The 24,285-nt window shown below is 44.9% G+C and overlaps 1 protein-coding gene across 1 annotated transcript in view; it reads right to left on the bottom strand.

Moving 5' to 3' along the window:
* Nucleotides 1–16,579, bottom strand: part of SND1 (staphylococcal nuclease and tudor domain containing 1) — a 321,421-nt gene extending 304,842 nt beyond the window's left edge. Inside the window, exon 1 of the mRNA XM_028489790.2 lies at nt 16,249–16,579. Coding sequence (XP_028345591.1) covers nt 16,249–16,326 — 78 coding nt within the window. The 5' untranslated portion in view covers nt 16,327–16,579. The remainder of the gene's footprint in view (nt 1–16,248) is intronic.
* Nucleotides 16,580–24,285: the final 7,706 nt, after the last annotated feature.

Below are 24,285 nucleotides of genomic sequence, written 5' to 3'. Positions count from 1 at the left end.
TCTGTATTTCTCTCCCATAGAATTCATCACAACATTTAATAGCACAATGAATTGTTTAGTATCAGTTTTCCACTCCATGGTGCAAGGACTACATCTATCTTATTCACCATGGTAGCCCCAGAGCCCAGAACAAGACCAGAGACAAAGTAAGCATTCAGTAAGTGTTTTTTCTGAATAAATGAATGGTCCTAGTATGTATCAAGCACAAGTATCAAGTGCTAGACTTTGGAAAGAAGGGACAAAAACGATTAAAACACAGTCCTTGTCCTTAAGCAGCTCATAGCTTAGTGGATTTTTGTTGAAGCTAACGAGAGAGCCAAGCTCTTAAGAGTATGCGCTGCATTCACAGCTGTTTTTCCTGTTTTTCCGCCAAATGACAACAGGTAACCCAAAGGTTCTCTAAGGCCTTACAGGGAACCCCTCCGTAGCATGACCTACAGGCAAGCGCGTCCTCACCTAACCCTCCCCTCAAAGATTCTCCCCTCCCAGAGTTCAGTACTTTGTCCAGCCCTCTCTCTCTGTCCTCTCTAAGGCAACTCCAACAGTTTACAGCATCATTCTATTCTCCCCTAAGAAGTTCGTGTTTCCTCTGGGAACATTTTCTTCAACCCACTTTCTTCATCAGCCCTCTTATTATGAAATGTCAAACTTCCTTGTTACATCCTTTAAGAATGTTTTACCTAACTCATTTCCAACCACTCGATTACTTCCTGCGAGCTATCAAGTCTATTGTCAACAGAAACCATTCAAATCTGTGTCCCAGACCACACTGGAGAAATTTCCCGATTAACTATTCGATACTCAATTGTCCTCCCACTTTCCTCAGTCATTTCCTATATCCCCCAAAGAGATACTCTGTCTGAACAAATGGTGTCATCTCTTCTAGGATTATATTTTCAATGATTCTTATATTTATTCTTGTTTAATAGACAAGAATCTCTTGAGAGATTTACATCCCCAAGCCAAATACCAAGGTAACAAAAATGCCTAAACTGATAGCAATGAGAGTAACATTTTTTCATTTTATCTCCAGGGAAGAAGCTCACAGAGAAATATTAGTGGAGGCAAAGAACACACTGACAAGGAGGGAAGTGCTCAGTGGAGAAGACAAGAACAAGCTGAAGCTACTATCAAGGCAGCTCACAGCCCTGTCCAAGGGGCTCAGAACCCACCCCGCCTTCCCAACCAGACCCCAGTTATCGAGTATAATACAGCCACGAAAAACACCGAATTCTAGACACTAAGACTTTGATGTAAAGATCCGTTCTAAGCACTGTTCGTACACCAAGTATTACAGATATGTTCACGTGCCTGTCATGAATGGGATTAAAAATTCCAAGGGCACGCCTTCTGAATATTTTCCACATCCCACCCTGTAATACTGTTTACCAAACAATGACAAACTGGAACCCTAGTCCAAAGATTTGGTTTGTGGACTGTGAGAAATTTTAATGCACTTTAAAAAGTCACCAATTGTTTTCTTAAATGCTTCAAAATACACCCTTCTAGGGTGTCTGGCCTTAGCCTATTTTGTGGGTTTCAAATCACCAGCGCCTTTTTTGGTTCAGATACACTTTGCATATCTGCCCACTCCACATTTCAGAACTGCTAAAAAATGTGAGAGGAAGGTTAAGGTCTTATTTCTCTTGAATTGATGCTCTGGCACTGCAGGTATCGGAGGCAACTCGCCAAAGACAGGTCTTCTGTTAAGGAAGCTGAAGAAAAAATGTGATCTGAGGCCAAAGATTTTTCCTCCCCCCTTCAGGGGCAAATGGAGATGAAGTTGCCAAGCAGGCTGCCAAGGCAGGGTGGAGAGGCCTAGGTTGCATTCCAGGGGCTACTCAGTTAACGGGGTCTGTACGTCCAGCCCTCCCCACCCTTTAACTCTCATTCCTCCTCCCCAACTCCAGTGCTCAGAGGAAGGACAGAAGTGTAACCACAAAACCTGATCCAGAAAGGGGGAAAGCACAGATACTGCTTTCCCAGCCTCAATGGCCACAGCTGCTGTCATCTTATTTCTCCTCCTCAGAGCACTGCCGTCACTGCATCCCTGAGCAAAAGGTACACTAGGCAAAATAGCAAATCGTAATCCCATGATTAAAAAGGGGGTAGGAGGCCTGCACCAGACAGATACAGCTAAGTAAAGTATATCAGACTCTTGCAACATTCTAGAGGAATGAAGTTTATTGCATTTACTGTTCCTCGGGTTTGCTTCTGTAAAGCTATGCACATTTTTTCTTAGAACTAATTTATAGCAAACGGATGCTGGATTATTGAGCATAATACTCAATACTGTTCAGAATGAATCATCTCTCAAGAATATCTAATATATTTGTTTTGGCTTATACGTAGAACTGACTGTAGAACTTGGGAAAGTCAAGCAACTTCTGTGCTACCCATGAAAAGCATTAATGTTCCCATTTTACTGTCCAAACTTCTTTGGAAACTTTTCCTATTTGAAATGTTGATAGTCAATTTTAGATGTCAAAATAAAGAAGTACAAACCACAAATCTACCATAAACCTTTCAGAGTCCTTTATTACTAAATTAATGTACCATCCCAAGATTCTCCTTACTATTAAAATCCTTCAGAGAGTGGGATGAACACCATTATCACCTAACACAGCTGAAGATGACAAGCGGTCATTCGTTCCCCACTATATGCTGGTGTGCCCAGCCCACCCCCACCCTTAACCATAATGCACAGATTTGCACACCTCTTCAAGAAGTTAAACTAAGGCTATCTGGCCGTGATCTGGAATTTGCCTACAAGTACTGCCCAGAAGAGACTGCTCCTCCATTTTTATTAAAAAATGCCAATAATATTCTACTTACCCTATACTATCACTAAAGCTCAGCTCTTTGATTCCCCTCACCGTTTTTTTTCTTTTGTTTTTTTTTTCTTTCAAAATAAATGAAAGTTTTTAACACATAAAGCATAGAAATTTCACAAGAAAGTTTATGGACAGCTCAGACTCCTGGGGGCATCTTTACTATGTTTAGCCTTGTGCCATCAACCCCTTTCGAAAACCGATTTTCCCCGTTCCTCAGATAATCTTGAGTCCCAAATTTATTATTCTCTCTACACTGGCTTTCAGCTTCATCCTGTTGAAAATCAGGTAAACACACTTTCTTCTGACGCGAGAGTAGGAGACGTACTTTCATTCAGAGCACCGACCCGGGGACACTGAAGAATTCACTGGAAGCCCAGCGGTCTGGCCGGCAGCCCCGCACAGACTGGCTCTGTGACGCGCTGGCATGAGGTGACTAACACCCGGGCAGGGCAGGCTGAACCGGGAGCCGGGCCTGGGCTCCAGAGAGCCTGCAGGAGGTCTCAGGAGAGTCTAAAGCTCTCACAAGAGAGGAGTTTACCAAGATAACTCGTCTTTTAAGTAACAGAGGCAGTCCCCTGGCCTCTGGGCTGCAAAAGGGCTCACCTGCCAGGAGTAATAACACAAGCAATTACTGCACACACAATAATAAAGCTCAGCGGGATTCCCAGGTACTCGGATGGAGTCTCCCTCCCCCTTACTTACACAAAGGGGGAAGGAATGGGAGGAAGAAATGCCCCACTTTCCATGAAGACCGGGGACAGTCCTATTAGGTAAGCAGCTAAATTACACTTGACAGAGTAAGTCACTGTTTGGGGTGGTTGCCAAAAATAAAAATGCCCCTGGTATTAAAGGTTATATATAAAACAATGCATCCTCCCTCTCCTGGAACAGAATTCATAAAGTTTAAAAGTTCACTAACATCACATTCCAGAGACTGGAAACACAGACTTAAATGTCTCGCTTCTCATTCCTTTCTCTACCACAAACTTCCAGCAGGCCTTCCTCACTTTAGGCAAGTTTCCTTTAACTTGCACATCGACAGCAGATTGCTCACAGCTGCTTTCACGAACATCTGAATATTCCCACCTGGACCTACCCATTTCTGCTGCCTTTTATCTCATCCGTTTTATTCCTCTGCCTCTGTCAAGACCTGTCACTTTCACCATCTCCCCAGAAGAGATGTTTAAAACAGAGAAACTGATCTGAAAATATCACATCTGATTTTTCCAACCCATCCATTCTCCAAGAAAACCTTCAGTATTTAACTTCACGAGGTCCCCCTTCCACCGTAAAACAAGGTTACCTGCCTCTATCTAACAGCATTTTAATAAGAGAGACACCTAAAATCTCATCAGCCCAAAGCTTTACCCAGAAATCAGGTGCACAGCCTGGTCTCAAGCCTGGGCTGCCTGTGCTCCACGAAAGCCTGGAGATCCTCCACCCCGCCCCAGGCCATCCTAGCAGCTACATAAAAAACCATCTACGTTCTGTTTATTTTGGCCTCTGTTGAACTATGCCAGCCCACACCCTTTCTCCCAGACTTGACTCTTCTTACTAAACCCATTAAACATACATTTTATCACTCAAATCAGAACACTTTGAGAGTGAAAACGGGGGCGTTACTGATAACTGTGCCAAAACAACAGCCCTGGGCAAACTGGGATGTAAGTTGCCCTGTCCTTACAAAGGTGGGAGGCCAGGTAAGGGGCTGTTCCTTGCAAATAACCAATTTATGCTGGTCCTACACATTGTTCCTTTCTGCCAATCTCCCAAAGAGAACCAGAAAATGCCCAAACAAACTAGTCCACCTCGGGGCAAAGAAAACAGAAAATGTTTTATGTTGTAGTGGATAATTTTTTCAAAATATATCAACTTCAAGTTTTGATCCTTTGGGGGTAGAGACGAAATGCAGCCCTGTCCTAAAGCACCAGAGGCTAGAGGGTTCCTGGGAGGATGGGGCAGGAGTCAAAGGAAACCAAAACTTTGCCCGTATTTTTGCCTGATTAGCCTCACCTGCGCTGCTGAACCACAGCTAGTATTCACACATACAACTGCCCTTTTCCACGTGTTACCTAAATTTGTTTAATCTTTCCTAACAATTAAATGAATACCTCCAAAGCTCAGAAGGTTACACATTTGCCAGGGCACAGTTTCTGCTAAGCCAGGGCTTCCCAGACTTTTAAAGATTCCAGACCAGTAGAGTTTTCCCCCAATTCCAAAAATTAAGGACTGACATGTTATACATTTTTTATTTGTACTGAGGACATGAAAGAAAACAAAGGCCATCACATTATTTATAAAGTAAAGAACATTTTAGCCAAAAAAAATAATAATAGGAAGAATATAATCTAAAAATTAAAGCCAGTCCTTCAAATTGAACCGCCTTAACATCACAAAACTTGCCAGGCGCCTTTCTTCCTCTCATTTTGCCTCAGCTGGTTCCAATTCCAGTCCCATCTGAGCCGGGGACAGATCCGGAAAGTGCTGGACTACTAACACCAGCCAATGGTCAGAATACCGCTTTCTCTCACTCATTTTATCAGCAACAACCCCATGAGGTGAGCACTGTTATTATGCTCGTTTACAAGCAAAGCTGGAAGGTAAAGGGTAAAGTCACTTGCCCAAGGTATTGTGGCTAATAGCCAGTGAAGCTAATGACGTGGGCCACAGCCAGCCCAGAAAATCAGTTCCGTTCTGCCTCAAGACACAACTTATGTGTCTGTTTCCCAAAGTGTGGGCTTGTTTAAAAAACAAACCAAGAAAAACTGGTTTAGGTGGTATATGATCCCTATATGTATGTACCAGCATTTAATATTTATACATAAATAAGAACTGTCTCCTGTCCCCTTTTCAATTCTCTTTCAATCCTTTCTATAAACGAAGTTTCAGTTTGGCGGCAGGAAGCCTTTAGCACACCTCTACCACTTGTTACGCACTTCCTTGAGAGCCCTCTGCGAAACGCTGTACCTAGCTAGAGTTAACACTCGCTGTTTAGTTTTCACTGTGGGGTTTTTCTAAAGGTACTTTCTAGTAAGTAGTAACCAGAAAGTAATACTGGTTTCCCATTTTCAATGGTGAAATCATTTCCTTTTAAAATAATATTTCAATTTTTAAAATAGCTGATTGCCCCCAAAATTTTCAAACTAAATAAAAGTAGAGGCAGTGTTCCAATATGCTAAAAATATGGGAAGGGCACACACACACACCGGAAGCCCCGGAAACTGGAGGTAAACCATCAGCAGGGTTGAGATGAGCTGAACCAAAGGCTGCAAACAAGACTCCCCTGGTTCAGCCTCTCCGAACAACTCTAAAAATGGCCAGCTTTCCCCGTGCAGGATGTGTCAGGCTCACCACCACTACCACCCCACCTGCTAATCCAAGAAGAAAAATGAGGAAGAGCTATGTACCGGACAGTAGGAAAGAAAAGTCAGGCCTCTCACAGGACCTTGCCTCTGACCTCCTCCTGTCATCCACAGGTAGGTAGTTGCACCCTTTCTTAGCCAGGGAGCTCTCCAGAACCCAGAGAGAGCAGATAAGGCTAAAGCTCTAAGAGCCTACTACTCTCCTTTAAGTTCAAGACCTCAAAACATCTGGGGGCCTTCAAGCAATTAAAGAGTAGTGATTTAATGACCCCCAGGAGCTGAGCCCTGCCCTCCATTGAAAAGATAGTGGTTTTCAAGGATACTGACTGGGGAAATAGACTACCAACCGTGAAAGGATTAACGAGTGTAAGGAGAGGATAAGCTGTATTTTGCCCTAAATCTAATCTAAGATGATCCTGGTAGGATATAAAAAGGTGAAGTCTAAGTAAAGCGCTCCCTACAACTACCGAAAACATTAAGTGCACTTCTAGGAATCTATCCTAGGGAAATGCCGACACAAGAACGCGAAGATGTATCAAAGGATGTTGATATATCAACAGGAAAAAAGTGGATAAGCAAACACACCCAAACTATGGAATACTCCTTAAACATTAAAGAATGAGGTAGATGTATAATTATGACATAGAAAGACAGTTATGACAATTTAAAAAAGAAAGTTACAGGACTCATTACGACCTCATTTCTGTTTGTTTGTTTAAAAAGGGAGGGTGTACATATGTGCATGAAAAAACTGTGGGAAGAACATTTACTTAAGGGAATGAGAATGAATGGTAGAAAACTCATAAGGAGGGCAGAGAGATTTTGGCATTTAACTTTACATACTTCTATACTGTTTGAAGTCTTAGGAACAAGCATGAAGTCAAAAATTTAAATACCAATAATTATGAAATTACTAACACTGGATGGCATTCACCTGAGCATGTGGAAGTACTTCAGGGATGAACTAGAAAACTGCTGGTCAAAAGAAGGAAAAGGCCACCAAGGAACTGCAAATGTGACCCTTAATCATAAGGACCTCAAAGACTTGAGAATTACAAGAAAGTTTTATCTACATATTAGACAAGCTAGTGGAATACAAAGTAAAGACCGGGCTTCCCGGGTGGCGCAGTGCTTAAGAATCCGCCTACCAATGCAGGGGACACGGGTTCGAGCTCTGGTCCGGGAAGGTCCCACATGCCGCGGAGCAACTAAGCCCGTGTGCCACAACTACTGGGCCTGTGCTCTAGAGCCCGCGAGTCACAGCTACTGAAGCCTCTGCGCCTAGAGCCCGTGCTCCGCAACAAGAGGAGCCACCGCAATGAGAAGCCTGCGCGCCGTAACGACGAGCAGACCCTGCTCACCGCAGCTACAGAAAGCCCGCGCACAGCAACAAAGACCCAAAGCAGCCAAAAATAAATAAATAAATATTTTTTTTTTTAAAGTAAAGACTAAGACCACCAAAGAGGTCACTGTCATTTTGGGTTTTACTGGTGTTGTTCTTGTTAAGAATGGGGCTTATAAACAAGAAACAGGATGGATATAAATAGAGAAACCAAAAAGCCCGTATGTGTGGTTCTGCAGGATTCTAAGAGCAGAAAATGAGGAGCAGAGAATCTTCATGTTTGTTGATGACACTAAAGACTTCCATAGTAATAACGTGCCAAGTTATGGGTGCCAAATTATAGGAAGATCTGGGGAATCTATGCAAATAGAAGGAAAAGTGGCAAATGAGTGTTAAAATGAGCATATGGCCTAAATCAGTCATATAAAACAACTCCTCAGCTGTCAGTTATGACCTAGGAATAGGCTCTCGGAGTCACTGTAAAAGGACCCCTGAGGACGTCAGCCTAATATTGAGCTACAGATTAAAAGCAATGCAAAGTGTCCTGGGAGCCATCAAGACAAGTGCTAAAAAGAAAAAAAGAAGCTACTAACCCCTCTCGTATAAAATTCAGAGGCACTGGCCCCAAAAACATACACTTCTTTTGTCATTTATGTCCTGCCACTTCAACTACATACAGCACAGGAGTTAAACAAGATCAGTGGGTCTCAAATGCCAGCCCCTGAATGAATCCCAAACGGACTCTTACAGAATCACTTAGGAGTGGCTTTTTTAAAATACGGATTCCTGGGAATTCCCCGCTCGTCAGGTAGTTAGGACTCCACGCTTCCACTGCAGGGGGCACAGGTTCGATCCCTGGTCAGGGAACTAAGATCCGCATGGCGTGTGGCGCAGCGGGGAAAAAAAAAGAATAAAATACGGATTCCCAAGCCACACTTGCAGAGATTCTAGTCCAGTGCCTCAGAACGGCCTTCTAGGTGGTCCTGATGCAACGACCTGTTTAGAAAATCACTGGCCTCCTTCTCTCTCTCTAAATCTACTCCCAGAAAGGATGTAAGAAAGCTTACAATAAAAAATAAACTGAAGAAACCATGTGAGGAACTACCAAGAATAGATTAAGATGATTCCTATACTAGCACATGAAATGGAAGTGGGAAAGATCTGCAAGACAATGAGAATGATCTCAAGGAAGAGGCTTTGGCCTCGGAGTGTGAAAACCAGAGCTCAGAACCCAACCAAGCCCCCATGCTCCCGCCAGACTCCCACAAACAAGAGCAGGACCAGAATAAACTCTCCCCATGAGCTACAGGTTCCCTGAGTGTCCTCCTCATCCCCACCCTTCGCAGGTCTAGACCTGCTGCCCCAGGAGAATGGCTGGGTGTTCGGAAGCAGAGGTGAGACTGCATAAATAAAACCCACTGGTACCATGTTCCTCTGGGTCCCAAGCAACCACTCCCACTAGTCTATCCCGACACCACCGCTGAAGCCAGGAATCTCCATGGCTCAATTCTATCCACCCTCCAGCCGCTCCAGTGTCTGATCACTTAGTCTGATTCAAATTCTAACTCTGGCCTTCCACACTAGAAAACCGTAATTCAGCTAATCTACCTTCTCAAAACAAAACAAAACAAAAAACAAGCAATGGGAACAGAAAATATGCCTCCTGCAGGATAAGCAGCAATTCAAAGTGAAGACCACCAGAGGCATAAGATTTCTCAGCTGTGATTCACGCCTGAAAGACATGTAATATAGGGCTTCCTTCTTACACACTTGCAGCCTTTGGGGGCTATAAGGAGCTGAGAGACGATGGGTCTAACCACTTCATTTAAGAGAAAAGAAAAGAGCCTGAGAGGCAGACGACCTTACCCCACAGCACGCAGCTGCAGAACACCAGCATCTGCCCTGGAACCTGTGTCCCCTTAATCCCAGGTCCATGATCTCTCTTCTCTTCCAGGTTGCTTCCCAGGGACAATGTTAATGCATTGGATTTATTAACTTGAAGCCCAGTTCCCCAAATCTCCTCAATTCCCCCTATTACACATGAGGTTGGTGTTACAAGACCATCCCGAGCAGGCTACTTCCCACATAAAGAGAACGCAAAGCACCTCAAACTGTGTTAAGGCATAAAGAGAGAGGAGATAGTGCCTTAAAGTCTCCGTCATAAGCATGTAAATGGAGAAAATGTGCCAAGCCCAGTTTATATCAGAGACTGATCTCAAAGATGACATCTGAAAGTGTCATCTAAATTTTCATTAGGTTTATTTTCCCTGTAAGTTGCTTAACTTCCTAGTTTTTAAAAAATGCCAACTGAAATCTCTGGGGTTTTTTTCCTAAACATTAGAGCTAAGTGAGAAAAACGTGACGTTAATTTATCATATTGAGTCTCACTGAAAGTAAGTGAATCCCCACGACACGCCATCAGCATCAAATGTTCACAACCTGTGATTCTGCATCAATTTCCGCTGTACGAACAAAAAGCATACGTCAGTCTCCCAAGGGAGGAATCAGCAACAGAAACCGGGGCGGGGCAGGGTAGTGGGGGGACCTGGGTGGGCATCCATCTCCAAACAAGAAATAAGAGGAAAAGCTACCTAAGCCCAGAAAGAGCTGAATCCCTTTACTTCATTCCTTGTCCCTGAGAAGGCAAAAAATTTCCTACAATATTTACCTAGGCTCTCCCTTGAAAAAATGAAACGAAATAAATCCAAAGACCAGATTCCAAAGGATATCTACTGAACACCCTGCTAGAACCATACCTGTCAGCTGGACTGCTAGCCCATGCTGATAAGTTAAGTTTCGCTACAGGCCTTAGAACCTTCTTACCGGGATTCAAAAACCTGGCCAATTTTCTCTTCTGAACTTACCGATGAAAACTAAAATGTTCACTCATTTCCCAAATTTCACTCCCCAAGTAAACTGGGGCATAGATGCGCCACATCATTTGCCTCGTTATTACCAGCACTGAACACTACCTGGCCTCAGGAGTCCCCGCTCCTGTTAATGAGCCACACTGCTCATGAGCTCTTCTCTTCTGACCATTAGTTTGAGCTCTGAAGCATATGCTACTTTGCTTTTCACCACCACTGTTACCTAAAGCTTGCTAGGTTAAAAGTGTTGCCGGAGGCCAGAGCTACTACATTCCAGGCAGTAAAAAAAATGATGTCAGGAGCGTAAACACTGACAGGTTCTAGTTGCTATGTAACTCCTGCTAAGCCTGCTCTTGGCATTTATCTTCTTATCCAGGTCCCATCCACTGAAAGGTGGGTACCTTGGGAATACACAGGATTGGCTGATAGGAAGTCAGAAAACCTCAGTCTTGGGACTTCCCTGGTGGTCCAGCGGTTAAGACTCTGCACTCCCAATGCAGGGGGCATTGCAGGGTTCCACCCCTGGTCAGGGAACTAGATCCCGCATGCCACAACTAAAGATCCCGCGTGCCACAACTAAAGATCCCACATGCCACAACTAAGACCCCAATAAATAACTAAATCTTAAAAAAAAAAAAAAAAATCCCACGTGCCACAACTAAAGATCCCACGTGCCACAACTAAGACCCCAATAAATAACTAAATCTTAAAAAAAAAAAAAAAAACACCTTAGTCTTGGCCCTCTAAGAAACATGAATATGACCAAGCTAAAGATCCCGCGTGCCACAACTAAAGATCCCACATGCCACAACTAAGACCCCAATAAATAACTAAATCTTAAAAAAAAAAAAAAAAAAACACCTTAGTCTTGGCCCTCTAAGAAACATGAATATGACCAAGAGCAAGTATTTTTTTTAATCAATCTCTCATCAGTTATATTTGTTCAGTAGACTTAATGTCTGCTACTGATCTCACCAGGATACCAGAACAACCACCACCTCTGTTGCCTTTCCACCTTTTATCACCATAAAACACATATATTAATAGCTCAGGTTAAACCCATACCATTTATGTGAAACAATGAACTTGAAGAAACTGAAGAGCTACTATAAAAATTCTGAAAATAATACCAATGGAGACCCTAGGACCTTTGCACTTGCTGTTCCCTCTGCCGGGAACTCTTCCCCTATGGCTGGTTCTTTGATGTCCATCAGATCTCAGCCGAGGGAAGCCTTTCCTATCTAAAGGAGCCACCCCTCCCTCCCTCCCAACCACTCTGTCCCATTCCCCTACCAGAAATCGCTATCTTATACTATCATCTTCTTGTTTACTTGTTGATTGTCTATCTCCTCCATGAACCCGTAAGGGCAGGAATCTGATTTACTTTTTTACCACTGCTTCTCTAATACCCAGACAGTGCTTGACACAGATGATCAATAAAATTCATTCAAGAAAGGAAATATGATTGCTCATCATTCTATATCATTAGTTAGTACATGGTAGCAGCCACTGTTAGCATCACTAGAGCCAGATGGATGCTTCCTTTTCATACAGGAAAAACGACTGAAAGCCTTTAAGACACAGCAGAAACTTAGTGCTCCTTTACTTACAATTCTGATTGAAAGCTACCATGCTCACCTGCTGGGAAGTGGGCAATTTTAAGACGAGAGGGAAAAGCCTTCCATCCTATTCCACCCACTTCTTTGCAAATGGCCCTACTAAAACATTGTTATTCGGCTACCTTGTCCCTTTGAATAGTAGAATAAGAGTGTTTTAAGTAGCTTAGCAAAGGTGTTTTTCTTTCACAGTCTGCACGAGCTAAGTGCACGTAGGAAGGAACAGATTAATAGACTACTACTCTATCCCCACTACACTCTGGAAAGACACATACTTCTTAGCTCAGAAACTTAGGAAACACTGAGCTATAATGATCTAAATTATAGGCAGCATTTCCTACAAGCTGTACACTGGAGAAATTTCCACTAAGCTACTCCCCAGGAAGCCTACATCCCGCTTCACAACAACCTGGCAGCACAATTCCTGTCGAAGGAGGAAATTGTGGCCATCTCCTCCTTTAGATGTCCCAAGGCTTAGGCATGGAGTGAGAATCTTGGTTCTTAGCATAAAACCAAAGCCTGGCAGAGGGACCCTTTTCCCCTTTTATTTTTTTTTTTTTTGTGGTACGCGGGCCTCTCACTGTTGTGGCCTCTCCCGTTGCGGAGCACAGGCTCCGGACGCGCAGGCTCAGCGGCCATGGCTCACGGGCCCAGCCGCTCCGCGGCACGTGGGATCCTCCCGGACCGGGGCACGAACCCGCGTGCCCTGCATCGGCAGACGGACTCTCAACCACTGTGCCACCAAGGAAGCCCCCTTTTCCCCTTTGAAATGGGACGGGGTGAAATGGGAATTGAGATTTGGCCTTCCACACCATAAGCAGGATAAGATATGCTGCTTCCATGGCTGCTTCTGATAAGCACAGAAGATTCAAGAACTGCGGCGGCTTTATCCTGCTATGTGCTCCTGCTTGAAAAGACACGCAGACGTAAGATAGGAGGGTTAGAGTAAAGACTTCGAAAAGGGCTCTATCCCCAAGACAGAAGTAAATGGGGACAGCAAAACCAGCAAAAATAGCCATCTCTAAGTAGCTGCTAAGTGGGGTGACTGAATTTTATACTCAGTAGCCCAAGACTTCTCCCAAGCTCTATTTAACATGTGCTGACGATATTCTGATGCAGCTAAAGAAAGTCTAGTAATTACTCAAGAAACCCAGAGATAGAATCCTCTAGGGTTTTGAGAAAATATCTGATTTGACAGAGACATTTACTTTCCCAGGTCCTATTTTGTCTGCCCACACAATTGCCAGTCTTATCCCAAGTCAAAAAATATACAAATCCACCTTCGGTTTTTCCATCATTCTCACTGCCTTCTCAGTAACAGAAGGGCCCCACAACGCTTGTGTCAACTTAACTGCCGACTTCCTCCTTCAACACATTCCAGAACCAGCTCTGTCCCTTGGCTCCCGCTCTCAATAGCAGACGCAGCCTCTACCGTCATTTAAAAAAACTGGGCAAATGCAAAAATTTTTTACAACTTCATTCTCAGTTCTTTCTTCTTCAACCTTAAAAGAAGGAATGCAGGACTTGCTAGGACAGCAAGGCAGAGACCAGAAGAACCCTGCACTTTCCATGGCCTTTCCGTGGTTCTTTGGCCAAAAAGAGGAAGGGTGAGTACTCCTCTTCACTGCAGCAAACCTCAACCCTAGACCTTCAGACCTTCAGCTCAGCCTGAGTCCAGACAAATCTCAGCTTGAAAGGCCCGCCTCTGGTTAGTCAGTTTCTGCCCCTCAACCCAAAGGCAAGCAAAGCAGTGGCCACTATCTTCCTATTCATCAAACTATTTCCTCCTCACTTTCCTCCGTCACAGAGCCCCATCTTCCCTTGCAGTTCTTACGAAGCAGTTCCTGGTACCACTGGAAACGATTACTCTCCAGGAAAATACAACTTTGCTTAGCAGAAGAACTTCACACAGAGCAATTGGCCAGGGGTCGATTTTTCATTCCAGACAGGCTTCGAAGCCTGGCACAAATCTGCCTGTCGCTCTGCAGTTCACCCAGCTTCCCTCACCTAATCCCTGCCTGGAACTCACCCACCCACCCCTTGCAGCTTGGTCACAGAAAAACAGCAGTATAGGTGACTCTACCACTCAATCTTCAAAGCCTCCGTCCAACCCTAACGTGTCTTCCACACCACACTCCTTTGCACGTAAGGACCACAAGCACCACATAAAGTCACTTAGCACAACAGCAGCTCCCGGACAAGACAGGAGTAACATCTAATCTTTCCTTCGCTCAAATACAGTCAGCTTCACTTTCCTGCAATTTTGCGGCCATGCATCACCGGCCCTGTCCTCTGCTAACAACACGCCCTGGAGTCAGAGGCACTGTACTATGATGTTCAAGAGCCTGTGCTTTAGCAGACAGGCCTGGGTTCAAGTCCCAGCTCTGCCTCTCATTACCAATTAAAAAGTACCTGTCCTGGGGTAAACTACTGTCTCTAAACCTCAGGTTACATATCGGTAAAATGTAGCCAATGATCCTATCTACTTGTTAGGTATTATAAATGAAATAATACAAACAGAATACTCAGCTCAAGACATGAGCCTTAATAAACAAGTGACTGCTGATATTCAGTATCCTTGGGAGTAATCTGTGGGCAGATATCATCACCCCATAGAATCCAGATGCCCTGGAAGCCTCCAGCATTTGTAGAAGCAAAAATATGTTCAGCCTCCTTCCACTCCCACCCCACAAGTAAGGGGGGCCTTTAAGAAAAATTCAAGCCTTAGCAAAGGAAAAAACTCAGAAAGATTCACTCAGTGCTGCCAATTCCACTACCAGACCGCCAAGCACTGCTCTGTTCCTATGGTGAAGGGAAAGATCAGTGCAAATGAAAAAGCTAATTTAAGAGGAGCCACTTCAGGATAATCCTTTCATAGGTCAAGTCAGTATTTCAAAGAGGTGAAAATATGTGGACCTTGGAAATTCCCTTCTCTTTCATTTTCTGATAAATTCTGACTCTCCGTTTATGTATAAATAAACGGGGAAAGCAATATTGAAAATCCTAAGAATCTCAGCTGGAGGCAGAATATTGCCTAAGAAATGAATAAGCATCAGTGGGAAAAAAAAAATCTTGAAATCTAATTCATACACACAAGCTGAAGAATACTTTAATCCTGTGAAAGACAATGAGTCAAGAAAACAGAATGTATTTTAAACTTTCTACAACTGTAAACCACTGCAGAGCTTTGGGACAAAACCTCATAAAGAATATTTCCTGATGGAAAAGTCAGAATTGCAGTCTGAAATGCAATCTGGAAGTCTGCGGTCATCACAACCAGAAATTCTAGTAACAACCAAGAAGTATCAGGTTCCAATATTAGGGAGTGTTGGGGGGAGGCCAATAGAGGGGACAATTGATAAAGAGAATTTATACTACAAAATTATCATGGAGCCGGGGGTAAATATTTTTAAATGAAACTTGCAGGGTTTAAATTCACCATTCAAAGATGTAGGAAGGGGATATATAATCAGGCAGAATCTACGGTGTTACAGCAGTGGACTGGGAATCGCAACACTTGGGCTCTGGTCCTGGCTCCAATCCAAACCACCAGGCGACCTTAGGCAAATCACTTGCCCTCTTCAAACTAGTCTCATCTGTAGTGAGGGAACAATAATGATTGCTAAGATTCCTACCGGCCTAACATCTTAGGAGTCAAAAAGACGGGGAGCACAAATATGAGGAGCTCTCAGGACTACAGACTTAACACACGAGGTGGAGGGGAAAAGACGGGAAATGAGGGCCAGAGCGCGAGAAAACTTGGCGTAAGTAACTGAGCGTCGGTGAAAATATAAAAGCTTCAATTAGACCAAGTACTCCAAGAGTTCCATGGAAGAGCGGACGTCAGGAACTTGAAAAACTGCAAACTACTCAGCATATGCCAAAATGGACAGAGGACGGGTGGATCAGAGGACAGATACCAACAAATTATCCCCGTTAACCAATCACTAATCTATCTGTCCTGGTAAACAGCCAGGAGACTGAGTGCCGCGATCACGGAAATCACTGTGACCCCTAATGCCACGGTGTCCGGGAGGCAAGGCACCCAGGGGAGTCCGTGTCGGTTTGCGTCCAGGGAGGGGATTCCGAGAACGGGTGAAAAGTGAGGAAAGGGGCAGAGGAAAGAGGATCTGGGAGACCATGCAGGCTGGCGGGAGGGGAAGGAGCCAGCGCCAGACTCCCGCACGGTGCTGGCCGTGGGATCGGTGTCCCGGTCCCCGCTCTCACCATCTTGACGATGCCCCGCTGCACGGTGGGGACCGCGGGTCCCCCGGAGGAGCCGCCGCTCTGCGCGGAGGAGGCCATGTGTAGCGATGGAAAACCAGCGAGTAAGACGGTGGGCCGGCTTGGAGGTGTCAGTGTGGGTGTCGGTGTTGGTGAGAGGCCGCCGCGGAGAGGAGCAGGCGGGCGACCGGCTGTGGGCGATGCACGGGACGGACGCCCCGGTCGCTCACAGGAGCAGCAGCAGGACTGCCAGCGAAAGAGACGCGATCGCCGCCGCCGCTACACGTTCTACTCGCCGCGCAAGCGTGCCAGAGCGCCACTGCACTCCGGCCAATTAGAGCCCAGAGCCCGCCGGACCCCAAGCCAATAGGCACCCTGCTCGCGGAACCCCTCCCCTTGCTCCCCAAACCGGTGGAGAGCTTCAGGAAGCGCTGAAAGAGCTGATTTGCGGTGATGGGCTAAGTATGGGGCGGGACTTCCGGGGCAGCGGTAGTAGGTAGTGTCGGGAGGTGTAGTGGAAAGGAAAGGACACGTCAGCATCTGGCCGCGGGGCGCGGTGGGCCATGGGAGCCCCATGGGCGGGGTCAGCCTCGCCCTCCGGCTTGGCCCCGCCCATTACGCCCCGCCCCGCGGGCCCCTGGGGATTCCACGTGGAAGCCAGCTTTCCAGGAGGGCGCACCAGGGTTGGGGAGAGCGGACTGGGACCCCGAGCCAACGAGGCCGAATCCTAGAGGGAGCTCAGTACTTGTGCACACCGACTTCCGACATTTTACCTCAGCTGAAAGTGTGGGAAGAACTTGGAAAAGTCTGAACGCCGTGAAACCTACCGATGTTGGCCTTGACTCAGAACGTGGCCGCGCGCCCTCCCTGTAGTCGGGAGTGTATCTCGCTCGCATTTGTGTCTTCGGTGACTAGCACTTGTTAGGCGCTCGATTAATGTTTTTTGGTGGAAAGAATAAATCTCTCTTACGGGGTGATATGTCTTGTGCGCCAGTGAAGTTGCGGAGAACCTTGCTAACACTCTCTCCGTTGACGTAGGGTGAAGAGCCACGCCTCCTCCAACCGCCCGACCCCATCCCTTCACCTAGCCCTAGTCTCTTTCGAGTAAAGTGATGGCGGGGTAGGGAGGCGCAGAGCAAAGACATATAAATGTTTACGTGAATGTTGAGAGACAACTAATATTCGTCGAGTGCCCACTATGAGGAGCCAAGGATCTTACTTTTATGCCATTTAATCTTAATCTTGAAACTTGGTCCTGCACTGAGGACACTGTTTCCCCTGGAGCTCTTTTGAGAAGAGGTTATTCTCCCACACTTCACTTTTCCCAGAGGCAAGTTTTGGGGTGAGCATCTTCCAAGATGCCTAGTGCCCCTTCCATACCATTAATTTGCCATCCTCTTCAAAAAAAAAAAAAATCTCTGTGGTGGCTCATCCCACCTGAGTATAGTACCCTCCTCCTCACTGGGGTTGTTGTCTTCTCTGCCCCAAATGCCAATTTGTCACTCATTGAAATTGACACCTGGTGCACACTCTTCTCCACCCAGTGATCCTGAGTGACTTTAACCTTTACGTGCCTGGCTTATCCAATACCCTGGCCTTGACCTCATCTTCAGTGCATTTGACCTCTGCACCCTCTTTAGGACAGATGAAGCATTACAACTGCTCCATAGCTGAAACTGTAAACTCAAACACCCCATTCTCTGATCATAATTGCTGTCCTTTCTCCCTTCTCACTAAGTTACTTCTTATACCTTGTATTAGTTATCTATTGCTGTATAACAATTTACCCCAAAACTTAAGTATTAAAACAATGAGCATTTATTATCTCACAGTTTTTGTCAGGAATCTAGGCAGGTCTTAGCTTCAAGTTCCCTCACAAGTCTGTAATCAAGCCTGTAATCAATGGGAGCTTTGGTCTCCTCTGACGGTCCCATCTGACTAAGGGAGGAAATGCATTTAAGATCACTCAGGCAGTCATTGGCAGGATTCAGGACCTCAGTTCCCTGCTATGTGGGTCTCCTCGTAGGGCACACAGCATGGTAACTGGTTTGCATCAGAGCAAGTGAGTGAGAGAGCGAGAGGACAAACACGAGTCTTTTTGAACCTAATCTCAGAAGTAACATCCCAGGACTTCCCTGGTGGCGCAGTCATTAAGAATCCACCTGCCAATGCAGGGGACACAGGTTCGAGCCCTGGTCCGGGAAGATCCCACATGTTGCAGAGGAACTAAGCCCGTGTGCCACAACTACTGAGCCGACTCTAGAGCCCACGAGCCACAACTACTGAAGCCCACGTGCCTAGAGCCCGTGCTCCGCAACAAGAGAAGCCACCGCAATGACAAGACCCCGCACCGCAATGAAGAGTAGCCCCTGCTTGAGTCCCCGCTCACCGCAACTTACAGCAACAAAGACCCAACACAGCCAAAAAAAAATAAAAAGTAACATCCCATCACTTGCCATATTCTATTAGGTGCAGCCCACACTTAAAGGGAGGAGATTACATAAGGGCATGAATACCAGGAGGTAGGATCACTGGCCATCATCTTAGAGGCTACCTATCACACACTGTTCTTTAAGTAGAATTCAAAGTCCCTGAACCTCTCTGTCCTCTTTATATCAGCTCATTTCTGCTTTCTCCTGGTCCCTTAGACTCCATTATTTTTGCCCCTCTCCTTCCAGTATCCTCATCTCTAATCCCCATTTGTCTTCCACTGGACTCAACTGTCAAAACTCCAACTGTAGATCTCTCTGCCTTCTCCAAACCTACCACTTAACTAGAGCAAACACTCAAAGATGCAGGTCGTTGCCACACTAACAATTCACAGGCCCTCACACATTGCCTGGAATTTCTTCTCTTTCCTCAATCACTTTAGTCTCCAACTCCATTGGGTCTGGTGTGTCGTTGTTTAATTAAGACTATATTTTTAGAGCAGTTTTAGTTTCACAGCAAAACTGAGAGGAGGGTACAGAGATTTTTCCATATATTCCCTGCCCCCGCACAGGCATAGCCTCCCTCATTATCAACGTCCTGTGGTCTATTTGTTACAGTTGACGAACCTATATTGACACGTCATAATCACTCAAAGTCCATAGTTTACATTAGGGTTCACTCTTGGTGTTGTACATTCTATGGGTTTAGACAAATGTATAATGGACATATATCCATCAATATAGTATTACACAGAGTATTTTCCCTGCCCTAAAAATCCCTGAGTCTGTTTTACAACTGATGGGAACATACTTTATAACAAAGGGAGCTCTACCTAATGCACTGTGGTAACCTAAATGGAAGGGAAGTCCAAAAGGGAGAGGATATCTGTATGTGTATGGCTGATTCATTTTGTTGTGCAGTGGAGGCTAACACAACATTGGAAAGCAACCATACTCCAATAAAAATTAGTTAAAAAAAAAAAATCCCTGGGTCTGTTTTAAACCTTCTCTGTTTTCCTCTTAACTTTGACTCCACTCTCTCCCACACTCTCCAATAGTGTAAGGCGTCCTACTTCGGAGGGGTAATAAAAACCATCAAGAACTCCCTCCATATAAAGACGCAGACGTAGAGAATGGACTTGAGGACACGGGGTGGGGGAAGGGTAAGCTGGGACAAAGTGAGAGAGTGGCATGGACATATATACACTACCAAATGTAAAACAAATATCTACTGGGAAGCAGCAGCATCGCATGGGGACATCAGCTCTGTGCTTTGTGACCACCTAGAGGGGTGGGATAGGGAGGGTGGGAGGGAGACGCAAGAGGGAGGTGATATGGGGATGTATGTATGCATATAGCTGCTTCACTTTGTTATACATCAGAAACTAACACACCATTGTAAAGCAATTATACTCCAATAAAGATGTTAAAAAGAAGAAAAAAACTCCCTCCATTTCCCACCACAAAAGCTAAAAACTTATCTTCCTTCTCATTCTTCTCCTTTTCTCCCTTGTTACAAAGAAAAAACTTCCTACTGCTTAGGCTAAACTCTCCGTCTATGTCCTGGATCCACCCCCTCCATCTTCTCAAGGGCGCTCAGATAATTCCCTCTCCTGTTTCATAGTCTCTCAGTTTATCCTGGATTCTTCTCATTAATATTTAAATATTCTCAAATGTCTTGCATAGTAAAAATTAATTAATTAAATTAATCTTTACTCCACATCCCTCTCCAGATAGCTCTCCTCCCTTCATAGGCAAAGCCTCTTGGTGAAATTCTTTGTGTTTGTTGCCTCTACATCCTCACCCTGCATTCAGTCCTCAGCTCCCTACACTCTGACTATTGCTCTTATCAGCTTACTGAAACTGTTCTCTCCAAGGTCACTCATGAGTGACCTCCTTGTGACTACATTCAATGGACACTTTTCACATTCGGCTGAGCTCTCCATAGCATTTGACATCATACTCCTTGAAATGTCTCTTTCCTTCCCATATTTCTTATATTCCTCCCATGTCTCTAGCTATTCCTCCTCATCTCCATTGTAAATGACTCTCCTTTTGCCTACCCCTTAATATTAATGTTCCCCTGGGTTCTTCTCAAAGTATCTTCTTTTCTAGTGCAAAACATTCTTCCTGAGACGTCTAATCCATTCTCCTGGCTGCATGCTAAAGATTCCCAAATAGATAACTCCTGTTAAAATAACTCCCTTGCGCTCCAGACCCATATGTACAATGATACTCTGGATATCTGCCCGTGGCCGTCACCTTGGGAATTCAGATTCAGCATGTCTCACAAGGAGCTCATTATCTTTCCTCCCTAGGCTCCTCTTCCCTAGTATGGGTCTCAGCCCAAATAATGAGATGAAAAGCTACCCAGTTACAGCCCAGGAATCTGGAGATCATCTGTGACTCCTCTCTCTACCTCATTCCTTAATTCTCAGTCAATCTCGGAAATCTGTTAGATCTACGGCAGTGCGGTGTAGCACGTAAGCCCGACCTGGAGCAAGACTGCCTGGGTTCCCATCCCAACACTACCTAACCTTGAGCAGGCTGTGTGGTATCTCTGTTCCATGGATTTCTCCTCTGTAAAATAAAGATGATAATAGAACTTACCTCCTAGGGTTGTTCTGGTCTTGAGGATTGTATGTATTAGTATATGCTAAATGCATAGAACACTGCCTGGATATATGTGTTAAATTTGCTGTGATTATTATTAAGTATCTCCTGTTGCTTAAGCCTGACATATTTTCACCTGGGTTGCTGCACTAGGCTTATAATAGAGCTCCCTGACATCAGGGAGCTTCCTTTACCTACACCCCACCCATTCTTCCCACTGCAGCCTAAGTGATATTTCTAAAATGCAGATCTGATCAGGTATTTCTACGCCCTAAGCCCCTCCCGTGATTTCTCTACACCAGCTCTTCTCTCACAGCTCTACCCTTCCACAGTGGGCCCAGGCCAAGTGAACTTGGTTTTGGCCCTTCAAGACCACACTCCTTGGCCTCCAGGGCTTTGTGCCTACTTTTGTGTCTGCCTGGAGCACTCTTTCCATCCTTCTTTCCTCCTCCCTGCCCTGACTCACTTCCCCTGTTTCCCCATCCTTCAACTCCCCACTTAGAAATCAGAATGTCTCCCCTGGAAGGCATTGAGAAGAATGCCTTTCCTCAGGGTAGGATTGTTTTGTTTTTTCTCCTACTCTTGATCTGTGAGAGCACTTATGAGATTGTAGTGTCATTGTCTCTTTCCCTTGGAAAATGTCATCAGACTGTGTCGGATTTCCTTACAGTGGAATTCTGAGGCCATGCCTGGCACAGACAGCTGCTCAGTATATATCTGTGAATAAATGAATGACAGGGACTTCCCTGGTGGTCCAGTGGTTAAGACTCTGTGCTTCCACTGCAGACAGCACAGAGTTTGATCCCTGGTCGGCGAACTAGGATCCTGCATGCTGTTCGGCGCAGCCAAATAAAATACAACAAAATAAATGAATGACAGAAAAGTATTATCATATTCATTTCACCTGTAAGGAACTATAGATTCAAGTAGGATGTTTGTTGAAGGTCACACGGCTAGAGAAGTAGTAGAGAAGGGATTTGACACTAGTTCTTGTGACTCTAAAACTCATGTTCACTCTGCCATTAGTAATGGAAGGAGACTTAGAAAACCTTAAAGGTGACTCCTGTGTGGTGGAGACCATGAACACATACCGCCCCCCCACCACAGACACACAATCTGGAGATGGACAAGATTCATTTAAACAAACAAACACCCTATTTTCTGTACTCCTTTGAGAGTAAATCTAGGAGATATATCCCCAGTAGTAATAATGGCCAAAATATATTGAGCACTAAATACTAAACAGACTCTATGCAGAATGCTTTTCCCTACATTACATAATTTAATCCTTAGGACAATGCTATGAAATAATCAGTCTCTTTCCACAATGGAGGACATTAATGCTTCAAAAAGGTGAGCAACCAACTGTAAGTCAATTGGTAATAAGGGATGGAGTCAAGATGCGAACCCTGAAATTTCTGACCATAGTCTGCTCTCAACCATTTGACTAGCCTGCTTCTAGGGTGGCCAGACATGCCCCCTCAACCTCGATCTGCACCTGTAGAATCCAGAGGCTTCAATGAAAGAGTTTTCAACTCTCCAGTGAGCTTCCTTTGGGTAAACGGGAGGAAATTCAGCACTGGACTAACTACCCGCTTCCATTCTTCCAAGCCCCTCTCCAACTTCAACCCACCCTCCATACCGTCAACTTGCTGTTCTTTCTGAGATGCACATTTCAATCACACAGACTCCCTCCTTACTATTATAGTGGCTCCCCTTCTGCTTCGAATAGAGTTTCAACTCCTTAGCATAGCACAGGAGGCCCTCACCATCTGGCTCTGACCTACTCTTCCTTCTCCTCTTCCTCCTTCTCCTCCTCTTCTTCCTTCTCCTTCTTTTTAAACTTTGTTACAGACTGAACTGTGTTCCCCAAAATTCGTATGTTGAAGTCCAAACCCCCAATGTGACTGTATTTGGAGATAGGGCTTTTATGGAGGTAATTAAGGTTAAAAGAATGGTTTCCTAATCCAATAGGATTGGTGCCCTTATAAAAAAGGAAGAAGAACCAGCTCTCTCTCCATCTCTCTCTCTCCCTCCCCCTTCCCTCCCTGCCTGCTGGTGTACAGAGGGAAGGCCATGTGAAGACACAGCAAGAAGGTGGTTGTCTGCAAGCCAGAAGGAGAGGTCTCTCCAGAAATCAACCCTGGCACCTTGATCTTGGACTTCTAGTCTCTAGAACTGTGAGAAAATAGGTTTCTGCTTCTCGAGTCATCCAGTCTGGTATCTTGTTATGACAGTCTGAGTTAATACAACGTTTTACTGTACTATGCTTATCTAAAAGAAAATCCTCATATGGGACTTCCCTGGTAGTCCAGTGGGTAAGACTCTGTGCTCCCAATGCAGGGGGCCCAGGTTCGATCCCTGGTCGGGGAACTAGATCCGGCATGCATGCCACAACGAAGATCCCACGTGCCGCAACTAAGACCCGGCACAGCCAAAATAAATAAATAAATAAATAATATTTTTAAAAATAATAAAAGAAAAGCATCATAAACCCAAGTTGTCTAGATCAGCCATGTCCAAAAGAACTTTCTGCAGCGATGGAAACATTCTATATATGCCCTGTCCAACACAGTAGGCAACAGCCACATGTGTTCAATGAGCACTTGAAATGTGGCTAGTGCAAATGAGGAACTGAATTTTTAATGTTATTTACTTTAAATTAATTTAAATTAAGTTTAAGTAGCCACCTGAGGCTAGTGACTGATGTATTTAATCACCAGTCTAGGTGATCAAACTTAAATCTTCCTGTCATATCTGATACCAGAACCTTCTATGTTGGTTTTTTTTTTTAATAAATAAATTTATTTATTTATTTATTTTCGGCTGCGTTGGGTCTTCGTTGCTGCGCGCGGGCTTTCTCTAGTTGCAGTGAGCAGGGGCTACTCTTCGTTGCGGTGCGCGGGCTTCTCATTGTCGTGGCTTCTCTTGCTGTGGAGCACGGGCTCTAGGCACGCAGTTGTGGCACATGGGCTCAGTAGTTGTGGCTAGCGGGCTC

This window comes from Physeter macrocephalus, chromosome 5 (assembly GCF_002837175.3).
Source record: "Physeter macrocephalus isolate SW-GA chromosome 5, ASM283717v5, whole genome shotgun sequence".
NCBI lineage: Eukaryota > Metazoa > Chordata > Mammalia > Artiodactyla > Physeteridae > Physeter > Physeter macrocephalus.
Note: the sequence above shows the minus strand (reverse complement) of the source record. Positions and strands in the feature narration are given on the sequence as shown.